Genomic DNA, 13,079 nt, shown 5'->3' on the forward strand with positions numbered 1-13,079 from the left:
AAACAAGAACCACGTCCTAAGAAGTGCAAGAGGCACCTGTAGGCACTCAGCTGTTATAGAAAGGCGTTTTACAAACGCTTACATTCTTTTCTTTTCATTTATTACAGCTGCTCCAACCATGGACGTTGAAGAAGATCAGGCAGGCGGCAGGTATTAAGTCCTAAATAAGGAACAGTGGGCTTTTGAGGAACGGCAAAACCTGTTGCCTGGAATACTGTGGGATAGATAAGAAAGAAAGGGCTGTGTCTTCCCCATACACAGTATGTGGGAGATCTCGTTGTTTTCAACCCAGGGACAGTGAGCGTCTGTCAAGTCTGCCTGGCTAAATGTGAGGCAACGGAAAACCTTCCTCACATCCTCCTCCACCTCCTCGTCGTCTTTCCCGCACACACAGAGCAGGCGAGACACGTTGTGTTGTTGTGTGGCGGCGTGTGTGCCTGCGCCTCACGCTCTCCGCTGCCCGGTGGCGCTGCTGAGTAGAGCCGGGCACTGGGCGCCTGCCTTGCCTGCCCTCCCGCACGCCCCCCCTCCCCTCTCTCCGACGGGCGGGCGGGCAGGCTCGCTCGCTCGCTGTGCGCGCGGCGAACATGGCGGCGGCCGAGGCGGTGGGGCGGGACACTCTACCTGAGCACTGGTCCTATGGCGTCTGTAGGGACGGCCGGGTCTTCTTCATCGAGTAAGGCGCCAGGCGGGAAAAGGAGACAGCGGAGTGTCGGGTGGGAGGAAGGAGGGGGGGTGTTTGCCGTTAAATTCGCTTCTTCTCCCTTTCTCTCCGCTCTTCTTTCTCTCCTTCCCGACTTCCCTCACAACAGGCTCTACTAACAGGTGCATGTTTGCCGCTTCTCCCTCCTTAGCGACCTGGCCCGCTCAACTACTTGGCTGCATCCTCGCACCGGGGAACCCGTCAACTCGGGCCACATGATCCGCTCAGGTGGGTGCCTTTACCCCCGTCTGCCCCGCTTAGGACGATGTGGGGGGCGTGGGGGGGGGGGAAGAGAGAGAAGAGATCTGAGAGTCTTCTTTTCCCCGCGCGTTTTTTCTGCCCTTCGCCCCGCGCTCGGTGTTTGTGTTTGCTTTTCTCGCTCCCAGGGGAAGGGAGTGGGGGAGGATAACGACCTTTGTGTGACTGGGATTTACGCTCGCGTATCTCTAGGGCACAAAGGTCTCACTTGCCTCCTCCTTTCTCTCTTTACCACTTTCTTTCTTTCCCTCCCTCCTCTTTTTCTCTTTTAGATCTTCCCCGTGGATGGGAGGAGGGATTCTCCGAAGAGGGAGCCAGTTACTTCATTGAGTGAGTATTTCCCACTCTCGATTCACCCACTTACTTCCCGCGGGGGGAGGGAAAGAATGTAATCCTTCTTACGAGAACGTAATATATATGTGCCTGCGGATATATAATATTCTCATAAGAAGGATTACTTCCTTTCCTTCCACCCCTACCTCAGCGTTATTTTTTGTGTGTGTGGGGGGGTTCTTGTGGGGGCATAAATGCTCGCACTCTGTGTTCCGATATATTTTAATGGTTAGAATAGTGCCTACAAGTGTGCTAGTTTGTGTTTGTTGTCCTTTGGAGACTGCTCTTGTGTTCCCTGGCACAAGCAACAGGTTTCACCTTTTGTGACTGTTCATATTGAGTGCTTCTGGATTTCGAGCTGTGTTGAGTGCTTGACTGAATGAATGTCAGCCAAACTTGGCTAAATGTCTTACTAACACACTGGCTGGAACCTGTTGCCTGCTGCTGAATTGAAGTGTAGCAATGAGGTTGTTAGAAGGCGGGCTAATGGCATCTGATATGTGAAAGATTGTCATGTTTTTCAGCAAATAAAGTGTTTACAGAAAATTAAACACTGAGAAATCTGTAAAGCATACAATAGGCCATTTCGATATATTATATGGTGCATGCATATAATATAAAGCAGAGATAGCAGCCCAGATAAAGCACAGGGGAAAATAACATGATGAAGTTCTGACTGGTATTGGTTCGTAAAATAAATAAATAAATAAATAGTGTCTTAATAATCATATAGCTTTTCTGTTGAAAAAAGGGAAGCCATTGTTGTCCTGTGGAGAAACATTTTACAAGACATGATTTTTTCTTCTTATTTGTGTCTTTTGATCATCCAATTTTCACTGTTACATTTTGAATAAAGCAGGAATGTTGCTGTAGATAACTAATTCTTATTATTCTGCTTATTATTAAATGCTTATTCTGCTGCTATAGAAGGTTGGATCCCTGGAATTCTTTTGATCCCCAAGTCTATTTGTTCCACTGAAGCTGAAACATTTATTTGGTGGTGATAGTGGTGGTGGTGTGGTTATAGATGGGAGAGGGATGGATTTTTATTAATAATATGATAGAAAAGTTGAGTGAGGGCAATAACTTGTCTGAGAACATTACCTGAAGGAAATAATGCTTTTCCTGAGCCTTTAGACTTGCATGGTTGGAATGTTCCTACAGAAAAATGCATTCACTTTGAAAGGTTTGGGTGGTGCAGAATTACAATTGCTTTGTGCACCTGTTCAGTTAATAGTATTACTTTAAAATACATTATCATATTCCCATGAGTTGAAAGACAAAATAGCCTGGGGACATTTTAAGGATAAATTGATGCCTCAAAAAGCAACGGAAGCTGTTTTAGTATACAGTGGATGCGGAATATTGGGGGGTCAAAGGGGTTTGGGATACCAAGAATATAGAAGTTTTAAAGGTTGCTGCCATTTCACCTTCTTGGCAACTTTACCTTGGAAACTGTATCATATGTTGGTTTTGTTTTTGAGAGGTACATACTATTTGTCATTGAATTTTGCTGGTAACCATAAATATTAGGATTAGAAAATATGTACTGGCAAATAACAGGAATGCCCCATTTAACAGGTACATATTAAAAATGCAACAGGTACATATTCCTAAATTTGGCTTTATTGCTGGATAGTCAGATGTCATCAAATGGGGGGAAATTGTGTTTCCTTACCATAGCTTCCCTGCACTTCCTCATTCTTCCCAGAGGGGAAAGAGGAAGTAAACAATGTCTACATGGCCCATTCAGAGGCTGCTTTTCCTGCACACAGCAGGAGATCGCGGTACATTCTGTTTTAAAAACAAAGTCGGATTAAAAAGGTTTAAACCTCTAGTCTATTTTACGACAGAAAAATGTGCGGGAGGCAGGCAAGAGGCAGACATCATCATCTAAAGGACATGTGCACATCCATAAGTGGGCAGTAGTGAGCATGCAATAAAACGCCCATCTGAAGAACCTCTAAGTGTCCTTTTTATTAGCTTCAGCTTGTTTGCAAGGTACACACTCTTTTGGGAAATAAAGACCTTGCAAATATAAATGCTATGTTAATCTCCTATTTAGACAACTGCAATTTGATCAATATAGATCTGTCTTTGAAACTATTTGGAATGTAGTTGCACAGTTATCAATTGATATAAGAAATAAACAACACATTATACTTGTTCTATATAAACTATGCTGGTTGCTGAATCTGCTTGAAATTCTGCATATGTTGGCTTCCTGCCGTCTTGTCACATGCAGGTGCCACCAGTGATGTGGGGCAGAAAAAAATCCAAAACAGATTTTCCAAAACAGTGCTTAATTTTTTCATGGAAAATTTTCCATTTCATAAGTTCATTAATAATGAACTTCGGGATAGTAAAATGTATTAGTATGTCAAAAGTTTTCAGTACCTATTGTTTTCTTTCCTTAAATATAAACAATATAAAGGAAGTACATGTTATTGGGCAGTATCTAATTCTGCCTGTGTGCCAGCAGGACTCACTGCTAGCATTTCCTCGAATAACCAGAAACAAGTCAAAATTAGGAATTGTCAGTGAAGCTCACAGAAGGGGGCTCTACTTGTTCTGGAAACAAGCATTTGGGCTCATTTCCAGGGTTGCTCTAGGAAGCACTACCTCCTGCTGTGTAGGTCTCACTGTGAAATACTTGTTGGATACTTCCCATTGGTTTTTATATTTTTTCAATTATTACAATTAAATGTACATAGTAAATCATTTAAATTGCATTAAGTTTGCTTTAATCCCTCACCCCACACTTCCTAAATATTTCAGGTAAAATAATTGTGGTTTATTGGGACAAAAAATTAACATAGGATACTTTTAAAGCTTTGTTTACTAAATACAAGTAAACATGTTAAATTAGATTACTCGTTAGAGCATCAGAATTTTTTCAGAAATTTAAATCAGAAAAAAATCCAATTCAAAATTTCCCAGAAAACCCACAATGCTTGGTGCTGCCATGTATAGGATATGTTTTTGCAAGTTTGAAAACATATTTTTTCAAGGGATTGCAAGTATTTTCAGAACACTTTGCCCTGCTGATAGCAACATCTGTAAATGATCAGGATGCTACAGATGTGGAACCAGGACATGCAGCAGCTTTCAAGAAGCCCTGCCAGCCTGGTCAGGTAAATTGGCTTTGTATTGATTCAGTTGTATACCAAGATACATTCCCCGCCCCCCAAGAACTGTTGCTAACAGTTGTTACATTGTCAGTATCTCAACAGTTTAACACAGTACTTTCTGGAACCTTGAAAGAGGTAAATGCTGAGAAGGAATAATTGGTGTCAAGAACCCTTTGCTATCCATTTTACTTCAGATCTTTTCAGAAACTTACCTAAAATAACCCTCAACAAAGCCACAAACATATACTTTTAAGAAAGGTTAAAAAGGGTTGACATGACTGAAGCTAACATCCAACTAAGTTAAAGTTCAATAAATATGTAGTTCATAGGATGCAAAGTAGAATTGGGAAATTAACTGTTTTCAGAAGAATTAACAACGTACTGCTGAAGTGATTATTGCTTGGATACCCTAACACATAAATATTGGATGAAAGAATGACGTTCTGGCATAAGAAATAATATACTGCTAAACTTTGAAGCTCCAGTCTATCTCTAGTTACATGTAGCTTAATGTGATAATGCCATGTGATGCTGTGTGAAAATGTGAATGGGGATGCACATCCACATGTGCATTCCATTCTAAAACAATGTAGTGCAGATGAAAGATATTAGCATTTGGATGTGCAACTGACTATGCTCATGCATTTTGTGCTGGTAATTCTATACATTATCCCCAGAGAAGGAGATCAGTGCATTGAAGCCTGCTTCTCTAGATTAGGATGTGAATGCTGAAATTATATTGCACATTTGAAGCTTAAGAACTAAACATTCAATATTTTATTTAAAAAAACATTTGTATCCCACCTTATATCACTAGGATCTCAGGGCAGTGAACAGATAAAATCAGAACAATGTAAACATTTATTTATTTATTTATTATTTAAAACATTTATATCCCGCCCTATATCATTAAGATCTCAGGGCGGCGTACAGATAAAAGCATACAGTATAAAACAGTAAATATACACAGCTACAAACAAATTAAAACATAAACCAAATTAAAACAATATATAATTTAAAAGCAGTAAAACTATTAAAACCGTTAAAACAATGTGCCAAGTTAGTGAATTCAACCATTAAAAGCTTTGTTAAAAAGCCATGTTTTCACTTGGTGCTGGAATAAAAACAGCGTTGGTGCCATTCCTAAAAGAGTATTAAATTGTTAAATTAAAAACAGTAGATTTTTTTAAAAAACTAATAAAACCATTATAAACAATTAAAACTATGTGTGACCATGGAGAATAAGGCTTTGATAAAGAGCCGTGTTTTAACTTGGCACCAAAATGAAGCCAGTGTCGGCACCGGGGTGCCACAACAGAGAAAGACCTCTCCCATGTCCCACCATAATGTATGTCTCAAATTGGTGGGACGCAGAGGAGGGCCCCTCCAACAGATCTCAAATCTCGGGCAGGCATGTATAGGGGAGAGGTGCTCCCTCAAGTACCGAGGTCCCAAGCTTTTAGGGCTTTAAAAATTATTGCCCACACCTTGAATTCTGACTTGAAGTGTATAGGCAGCCAATGCAGTTCTTTTAAGAACTGCATTGTATAGTCTTTATAGGATGTTCCGGTGAGCAGTTTAGGTGCTGCATTTTGCACCAGCTGCAACTTCTGAGTTGTCTTCAAGGGCAGCCCCACATAGAGTGCATTGCAGTAGTCTAATCAGGAAGTTACCAGTGCATAGACTACTGTGGCTAGATTGTCTCTGTCCAGGAAAGGCTGACGGGTCAGACGAAGCTGAACCCAAGTGACAAGGATGGATCTAGAAGTACTCCCAAGCTATGCATCCACTTCGTCAGAGGGAGTGCAACCCCATCCAGAACAGGTCACTTACCTAATTCCTGGATTCAGGAACCACCAATCCACAGAGCTTCCATCTTATCAGGGTTGAGCTTCAGTTTATTAGCCCTCATCCATCCCATTACAGCCTTCAGGCAGTGGTCCAGCACTTTCACTGCCCCAGCTGACTCCGATGACAAGGAGAAGTAGAACTGAGTATCATCAGCATACTGATGGCACCTAACCCCCAAACCCCTAATGACCTCCCCCAACAGCTTCATATAGATGTTGAACAGCATGGAGGATAGAATAGAACCCTGTGGCACTGCACAGCTTAATATCCATGAGGTGGAACAGGAATCCCCCAATACCGCTCTCTGGAATCGGCCCTGCAAGTAGGAGCGGAACCACTGTAACACAGTGCCTCCTACTGCCATCTCACAGAGCCGGTCCAGTAAGATACCATGATCAATGGTATCAAAAGCCGCTGAGAGATCCATGAAGATCAGCGGGGTAGCACTCCCCCTGTCTTTCGCCCGGAGTAGGTTATTGTTCAGAGTAGTGTTGTTACATTGCACCATCATATTTAAAATTATTGTCCCTATTAACATTTTCTGCTGCTGATAGTTATTTTTAATTTACTGTTCTGCAGTTTTAATTTCTTTTTCTTTTTTATTGGATGTGTTTTGCTGTTCAAAGTTTTATTTATTTACACAACTTTTAACATCCCTTTTTAAACATAGTTGTTCAGGGTTATGTTCCATTAATTGCAGGAGATGTTACTTCTGCATACCAGGTTCATAATCAGGGTGTGAGAGTGTTCAGTTTTTCTCAATCCTACAGTTTAAATTAAATGCTGGATTCTTCTTTTAGACCCCCTTATTTTGTTCTTAAGTGGAAAAAGATATGAGCACCTGGAAAGTGTTCAGTAGCACTTTATATAGATAGTTCTGGCATTTGTACTATTGGAAAAAGGAAGCATTGAATCTTAAGTGACTCCTTTAATACTTTCGTTGTTTTTCTTCATGTTTTCAAAAGTAAGTATTTGTTGTGATATACATGGTTGAGAATTTCTTGACTGGAGTTGTGTGAATGTGTTAGTAAATGAAGACGATATTCTATCAAACATAGATTCATGCACTTAGTGGCTCCTCAAAGTTCCCCTCCCCCAAATCATAGTCTAATTCAGTGGTTCCCAATTAGCTAAGTACTGCGGACCCCTTGTTTTTCAAATGCCAAGCCATGGACCCCCTACTTTTGAAAAATTGTTATCTCTATGGTAGTTACCTGTGCGAAGCAATTTTTTGGAGAAAATAAGGGGTAGTCCCTAATAAAGGATTTTAGGTATACTAAAAAACAGACCATAAAATTTGTGATATTTGTGATATTACCACGCAAAAATGACAATGATTTAGTTAGGAATATAAAGACGAATTTAATTTTACTAGCGTCTAGTTTACAATTGAACAAATTATGTCATGTCTAGCAGCTACTAAACCTAAATGTGATGGGAGAAATCATGCCTCTTTTTGTCCTGAACAATCCCTTCCACATCTGGTTCAACATTTCCTACTTTTAATCTCAAATTTGGATCAACATCAAGCCGATTTCTATGCTTGTTCTTCATATAACAAAATGTCGAAAATGTTTGTTCACAAAGATATGTGGAACAAAAGGGAACTAGATGTTTCAAAGCTTTTTCACCTAACTTCTTATAATCAGGAGAAACCTTCATCCAGAATTGGTCCAGTCTATATTCTTTGAAAAAGGATTTCAATGAACCATCACAAGTCACGTCAACAAGTGCATCTTGCTCTTCCGCAGATAGAGTTGTTAGTTGTACATCACCACATTCAAAAGGATTCCTTATCCATGAGTTTTCAGAATTAGGTGCAGGGAAGTAATCTCTGAAGCTAGTCGCAGGTGATGTTATATTTTACTTCTGGCAGGAATTCGTCGTCAGTGGACTCCAGAAATGAATGGTGAATATGTGAATGGTGCCACGGACCCCCTGGATGGGTTATGCAGACCCCCTGGCGTCCATGGACCACCAATTGGGAACCACTGGTCTAATTGAAGTGTCTAAAGAGTTAAGGTCTGTTTCAGAGCTGAACTTTTGTCACATATATGGCTAGGCTTGCTTTTTGGAATATGAGGCCAATATGCTGTTTCCATATTTCCTTATTAGTCAATGGGTTGGATGTTGGATTATTCCAGGAGGTGGTGCAAGCAGTCTTCCTCTGGTCTGTACTTTGTCTTCCTAAATGTGTTGGGGCTTCAGCTGTCTATCTGGAGGCTGGATTTCAATCAGTGAAATCTAGAGCCTGACACAGTTCTCTGACGCTTTGGATTTGGTTATACTTTTTGGTAGTGGTGACACCTATTTTTCTGCATGGATGAAGATGCTTTGGAACAAGACATAGAGCGTCATCACACGGGAAAATCATGTTTGCTTACTGTCGCTTCTCTGCCCACATGTTTGTCCCTCATTACTTCCTCTTTTGAAAGAGGAAGTATTAGATTGTAAGCCTATGCGGCAGAGTCTTGCTATTTACTGTTTTACTCTGTACAGCACCATGTACATTGATGGTGCTATATAAATAAATAAATAATTAATAATAATAATAATAATAAACAACTTGCACATGGCCCATTCAGTGGGCCATTTTGATCCTGCTGCTTCTCCTGCACACAGCAGGAGATAGCTGCAACTTCTGTCTTTAAAAATAAGCTGGACTTACTGGGGAGGGGGTTTGCGGCGCAAAGAAGGCTAGAAGGGGCGGGAGGCACACGACATCGTGAGAGGGATCTGCAAAAATCCATGAGAGCCCAGTAACAAGCATACAATAAAACACTCGTCTCATGGAGCTTACTGGCACTGTTTTTTTCCTATGGGTTTTGATAATGATGAATGTAGTAATGGGTTAATTTTGCTATATTGGTTTGGAGCTAAGGACTCTACCCTCAAACTGTTCTTATGTTTTACTTTCATTTTCCTATTCAGTGCATTTGGTTTGTTTCTCAATAAAAGGGTTGTAATTTGGGCCTACTGAAGTGAGTAGAATCTGATTTCTTTAAAAAGTGAAGCCATTAACCATGCTAACTTTTTTATTGTCTCGGAGAATTAGGATTTCGGCCTGAAAAATATGTGAGCTTTAGCAAATAAAACCTGTCCCCTGTTGTTTGTGGGTGTGAATTTGATTATGGCATTAAAGTAGCAAAATATTAAGAAGTGCTAAATCTTCCTAAATATAGGCATGCTATAAGATTAGCTAGGTTCAATGTTTGACCCTCAGTTTTGCCACAAGGAAGATTTCATGGTATTTCTGGAAATATTGCCTTATTATGTAGAGGTCTGTTTCATATTTGGTCAATTTTATGTAGAGTTTGTAATGAGTTAGTTATGCATGAGTTAATAATTGTGAAATTAATGTCAGATTGAGTAACATGGTAAAGTGAGAATAAGACTGGAGAAATATTATTTTAATGTTTCAAATGTAGGTTTTGATTGTATGTTTGCTGATCTATAGCCATAGTAAAACTTTGATCTTGATTTGGGGTACTTTTTTGAGTCCTCTGTTTTGAAGGGAAAATGTATGTAATTATCAAGGTGTTTTGGAAATGGTGTGTACCATATTTTGCTTTCTTACTTTGGTTGGAATAATTTTAACCACTTTGGCTTGGTCCAAAGGTGTTCTTGCATGAATGGAAGGTGATTCTGTTCATGTAACATGCCTCTAATGTCTGCCAGTTTCCCCTTTCCCCCTGCAATTCCACATCATATTTTGGGAAGGCACAGGTGGCTGCAGTAGAGAAGAGGGGCAGGAAAGCCCTATTACCCAAGCAGAGTTTATCATGTGTATCATTGGATACAAACTTTTCTCTCTTGCTTCCCATCTTGAGGGGAAAATGTCCACTTTCAGATTTTGTGTAGTAAATGGAATGTTTTGGTCTAAGCATGTACCACATTTCAGAGATTGAAGTGCCCTAATCATTTTGAAATCTCTGTAACTGAATCAGTCAGTGTGGGGTGTAGGTGTATGTCTATCATTCCATCTCTCTCTCTCTCAGTGCATTCTGTTAACCATTTTGTAGTTAAGCAGCATGGATTATTATTATTATTATTATTATTATTATTATTTATTTATTTATTTATATAGCACCATCAATGTACATGGTGCTGTACAGAGTAAAACAGTAAATAGCAAGACCCTGCCGCTTAGGCTTACATTCTAATTAAATCATGGTAAAACAATAAGGAGGGGAAGAGAATGCAAACAGGCACAGGGTAGGGTAAACAGGCACAGGGTAGGGTAAAACTAACAGTATAAAGTCCAAACAACATCAAGTTTTAAAAGCTTTAGGAAAGAGAAAGGTTTTTAGCTGAGCTTTAAAAGCTGCGATTGAACTTAGCGTGTTGTCTGAACCAGGCCTCTCTCTCTGTACCTATATTGTAATGTAGGGGGAGCGAGATAGAAACACACTTGGGCTTGACTGAGTCAGTGTGATGATTAGAATGTTGTTGTTTTATTTAATAATTTTAAAAGGTTGAATACATTTTATGTAAAACAATTTGCTATGAAAATGAAGGGTGTATTTGCTCTAGGAACAAGCTCTATGGTTCTTGTCATAGAAGTGTTGAGACTAGAGCATCCCCGGAAGCAGGCAGAAACCTTTGAGCTTAGTTTACTAGGATGCTCTAGGAATAAGGCTTCCATGGGAGGAACTATAAAGCCAGTTGCTAGAGTGTTTCCTTCCACCCCTTTTTTTGTTGCTGGAAGATGCTGGGGGGACTTGGGGGCCACCGGAGGCCACACTTTTCAGAGCCCTGCTTTTTATCATGGTTTCTGTTTCTTGTTTGGTCACTGATCACAAACCATAATTTGTCAATTCATATGTTGTGTGAAATCATAGTTATACTCCCTTAACAATGACTTGGCATAGTGTTGAAACTGACTTGTTCCTGTGCAGCTGTGAAACGTTGTAGTGGCTAACTGGGTTGTTTAACCCACTATGAGTCACCTTTCCTGCAGATGCTATTTTGGATATACAATTCCAATCTGGGGTTGTCGTGTCATCCAAACCCAGCCATCGGGGTTATGCAAGGTTAAACCACCCTCGGTTTGTGTGGTTATGCATTGTTTAGCCCTTGCATAACCCACAATGGCCAGGTTTGGACAACTTATTCAAAATGGCTGCCGGCATATGTTGCAACTCCTTGAGGATTAATTAACTCATGATGGGCCCAATGCCTCTTTGGTGGTCAGTGAATCCTGACATATGTGTGTAACTACACTAAAATGCCTACTGCTTAACCTCTACTGCTTACCATTTACACTCTAAAAATGCCTACTAGATTAAAAATTATTTAAATAGATACAGAGAAAATTTTGTTCTTTTTTAGATTCCAAGTCCATGTACTTACGAAATTATTAAAACCATTATTATTCTTATCCCCCATTGGATCAAAAACTTCCAGTGGATGGACAGACCCATTGTGTGGGAGCCTTATGCTGGATCCAAACCAAAGAACATAATGAGGAAGAGGGAGTCTCTTGGGCATATTAGGACAAATAGTTTTTGGACCTGGAAAGGTACAGAAAAAACACACTGGTAAGACATTTTTATGATGGCTTGAGAGAGAGCAATGGCTAACCTCTTACTATAACTTCTGCAAAGGAAAGCTTCCAATGTTGGAATCCTGGGCACTGAACAAATTAAAATAGCCATGTCTTGACGATACAAAAGGATGAATATGTGATCCCAAAGGATTGCAGCCTTCTCTGCATGGTGGAAGTACTTGGAAACAAACCTTATGACCTCAGATTTGAGATGCAGTGATCAATCTCTCATAATCTGATAGATTGTTGTTTTTTTGCACACCACTGTGTTGAAACTAATTTAATCAAGAATTGAACTGACTGTTTAAGGTTGCTTGACCTTAGTACTTAGCATGTTTCAAATGCCTTGCATTCTAATTCAGATATAAAAGATTGTCTTTGTAAAGCTCTTCAGAGTATAACTTGATTCACTTTTTATGCAAATACAGTGTTCAGCTATTTTGAAACTTCCATTTCTACAGAAATGTTCTACTATTATTCAGACTGAAATTCAGAATCTTTTATGTTAGCTTTATGGTTATCTTCCATTTGCCTTGAAAAATGAACTTTATGTAAAATTTGTTGTCAATCAAAATAATACACATACTGCAAAGATTAATGATAAAAGATTCAATTTGTCATGTAATTAAAAATGTGTAAAATACTTGTTTTGTCAAAGGAAAGATTAGCAGCAGCAGCAGATTTCTATACTAAAGGTATTTGCAACATGCCAATTATCGACTGAAGTGTAAACATTGATGCTCATATACCATCTAATCCTAAATTTGAGTCTCATGTCAGTAATGCTACTTCTACAATTGTTAGGTTATTTAAGTAAACTTCTCAGTATTTCAAAACATGGTATATCTATTGAACCATGATCTTCTAACTTGTCAGACTCTGAATCCATCTTTACTACAATCTGCAACAGGGGACCTAGTATAAACTTTTTAACCATACATATCGATCTTTGTCATGTTCTTGATAAGAATAATTAACCCTGCTGAAACTCCATTTTCTATGTAACTTTTGAAGGTCTAGCTAGGTCTTGGAGTCTCTAGGACATCTATTCCTGTTCATCTATATATGTCTGCCTGAGACCTGAGATCTGTTGGAGGAGCCCTTCTCCGCATCCCACCAGCACAACACATTCGCTATGATGGGACAAGGGAGAGGGCTTTCTCTGTTGTGGCACCCCGACTGTGGAATGCCATCCCCTTGGAGGCCCAACTGGCGCCAATGCGGATTTTATTCCGGTGCCAAGTGAAAACATGGC

The 13,079-nt window shown here is 39.9% G+C and overlaps 1 protein-coding gene across 3 annotated transcripts in view; it reads left to right on the forward strand.

Annotated features, from left to right (window-relative positions):
• Positions 1–578: 578 nt before the first annotated feature.
• The window catches only part of PLEKHA7 (pleckstrin homology domain containing A7), a 188,556-nt gene continuing 176,055 nt past the window's right edge, over positions 579–13,079 (forward strand). For all 3 annotated transcript variants that reach the window (XM_063117219.1, XM_063117220.1, XM_063117221.1), the window contains exons 1-3: positions 579–676; positions 855–931; positions 1,234–1,291. In XM_063117219.1, the coding sequence (XP_062973289.1) occupies positions 588–676; positions 855–931; positions 1,234–1,291 (224 nt within the window). In that variant the 5' untranslated portion in view covers positions 579–587. The remainder of the gene's footprint in view (positions 677–854; positions 932–1,233; positions 1,292–13,079) is intronic.

This window comes from Elgaria multicarinata, chromosome 2 (genome assembly GCF_023053635.1).
Source record: "Elgaria multicarinata webbii isolate HBS135686 ecotype San Diego chromosome 2, rElgMul1.1.pri, whole genome shotgun sequence".
Lineage (NCBI taxonomy): Eukaryota > Metazoa > Chordata > Lepidosauria > Squamata > Anguidae > Elgaria > Elgaria multicarinata.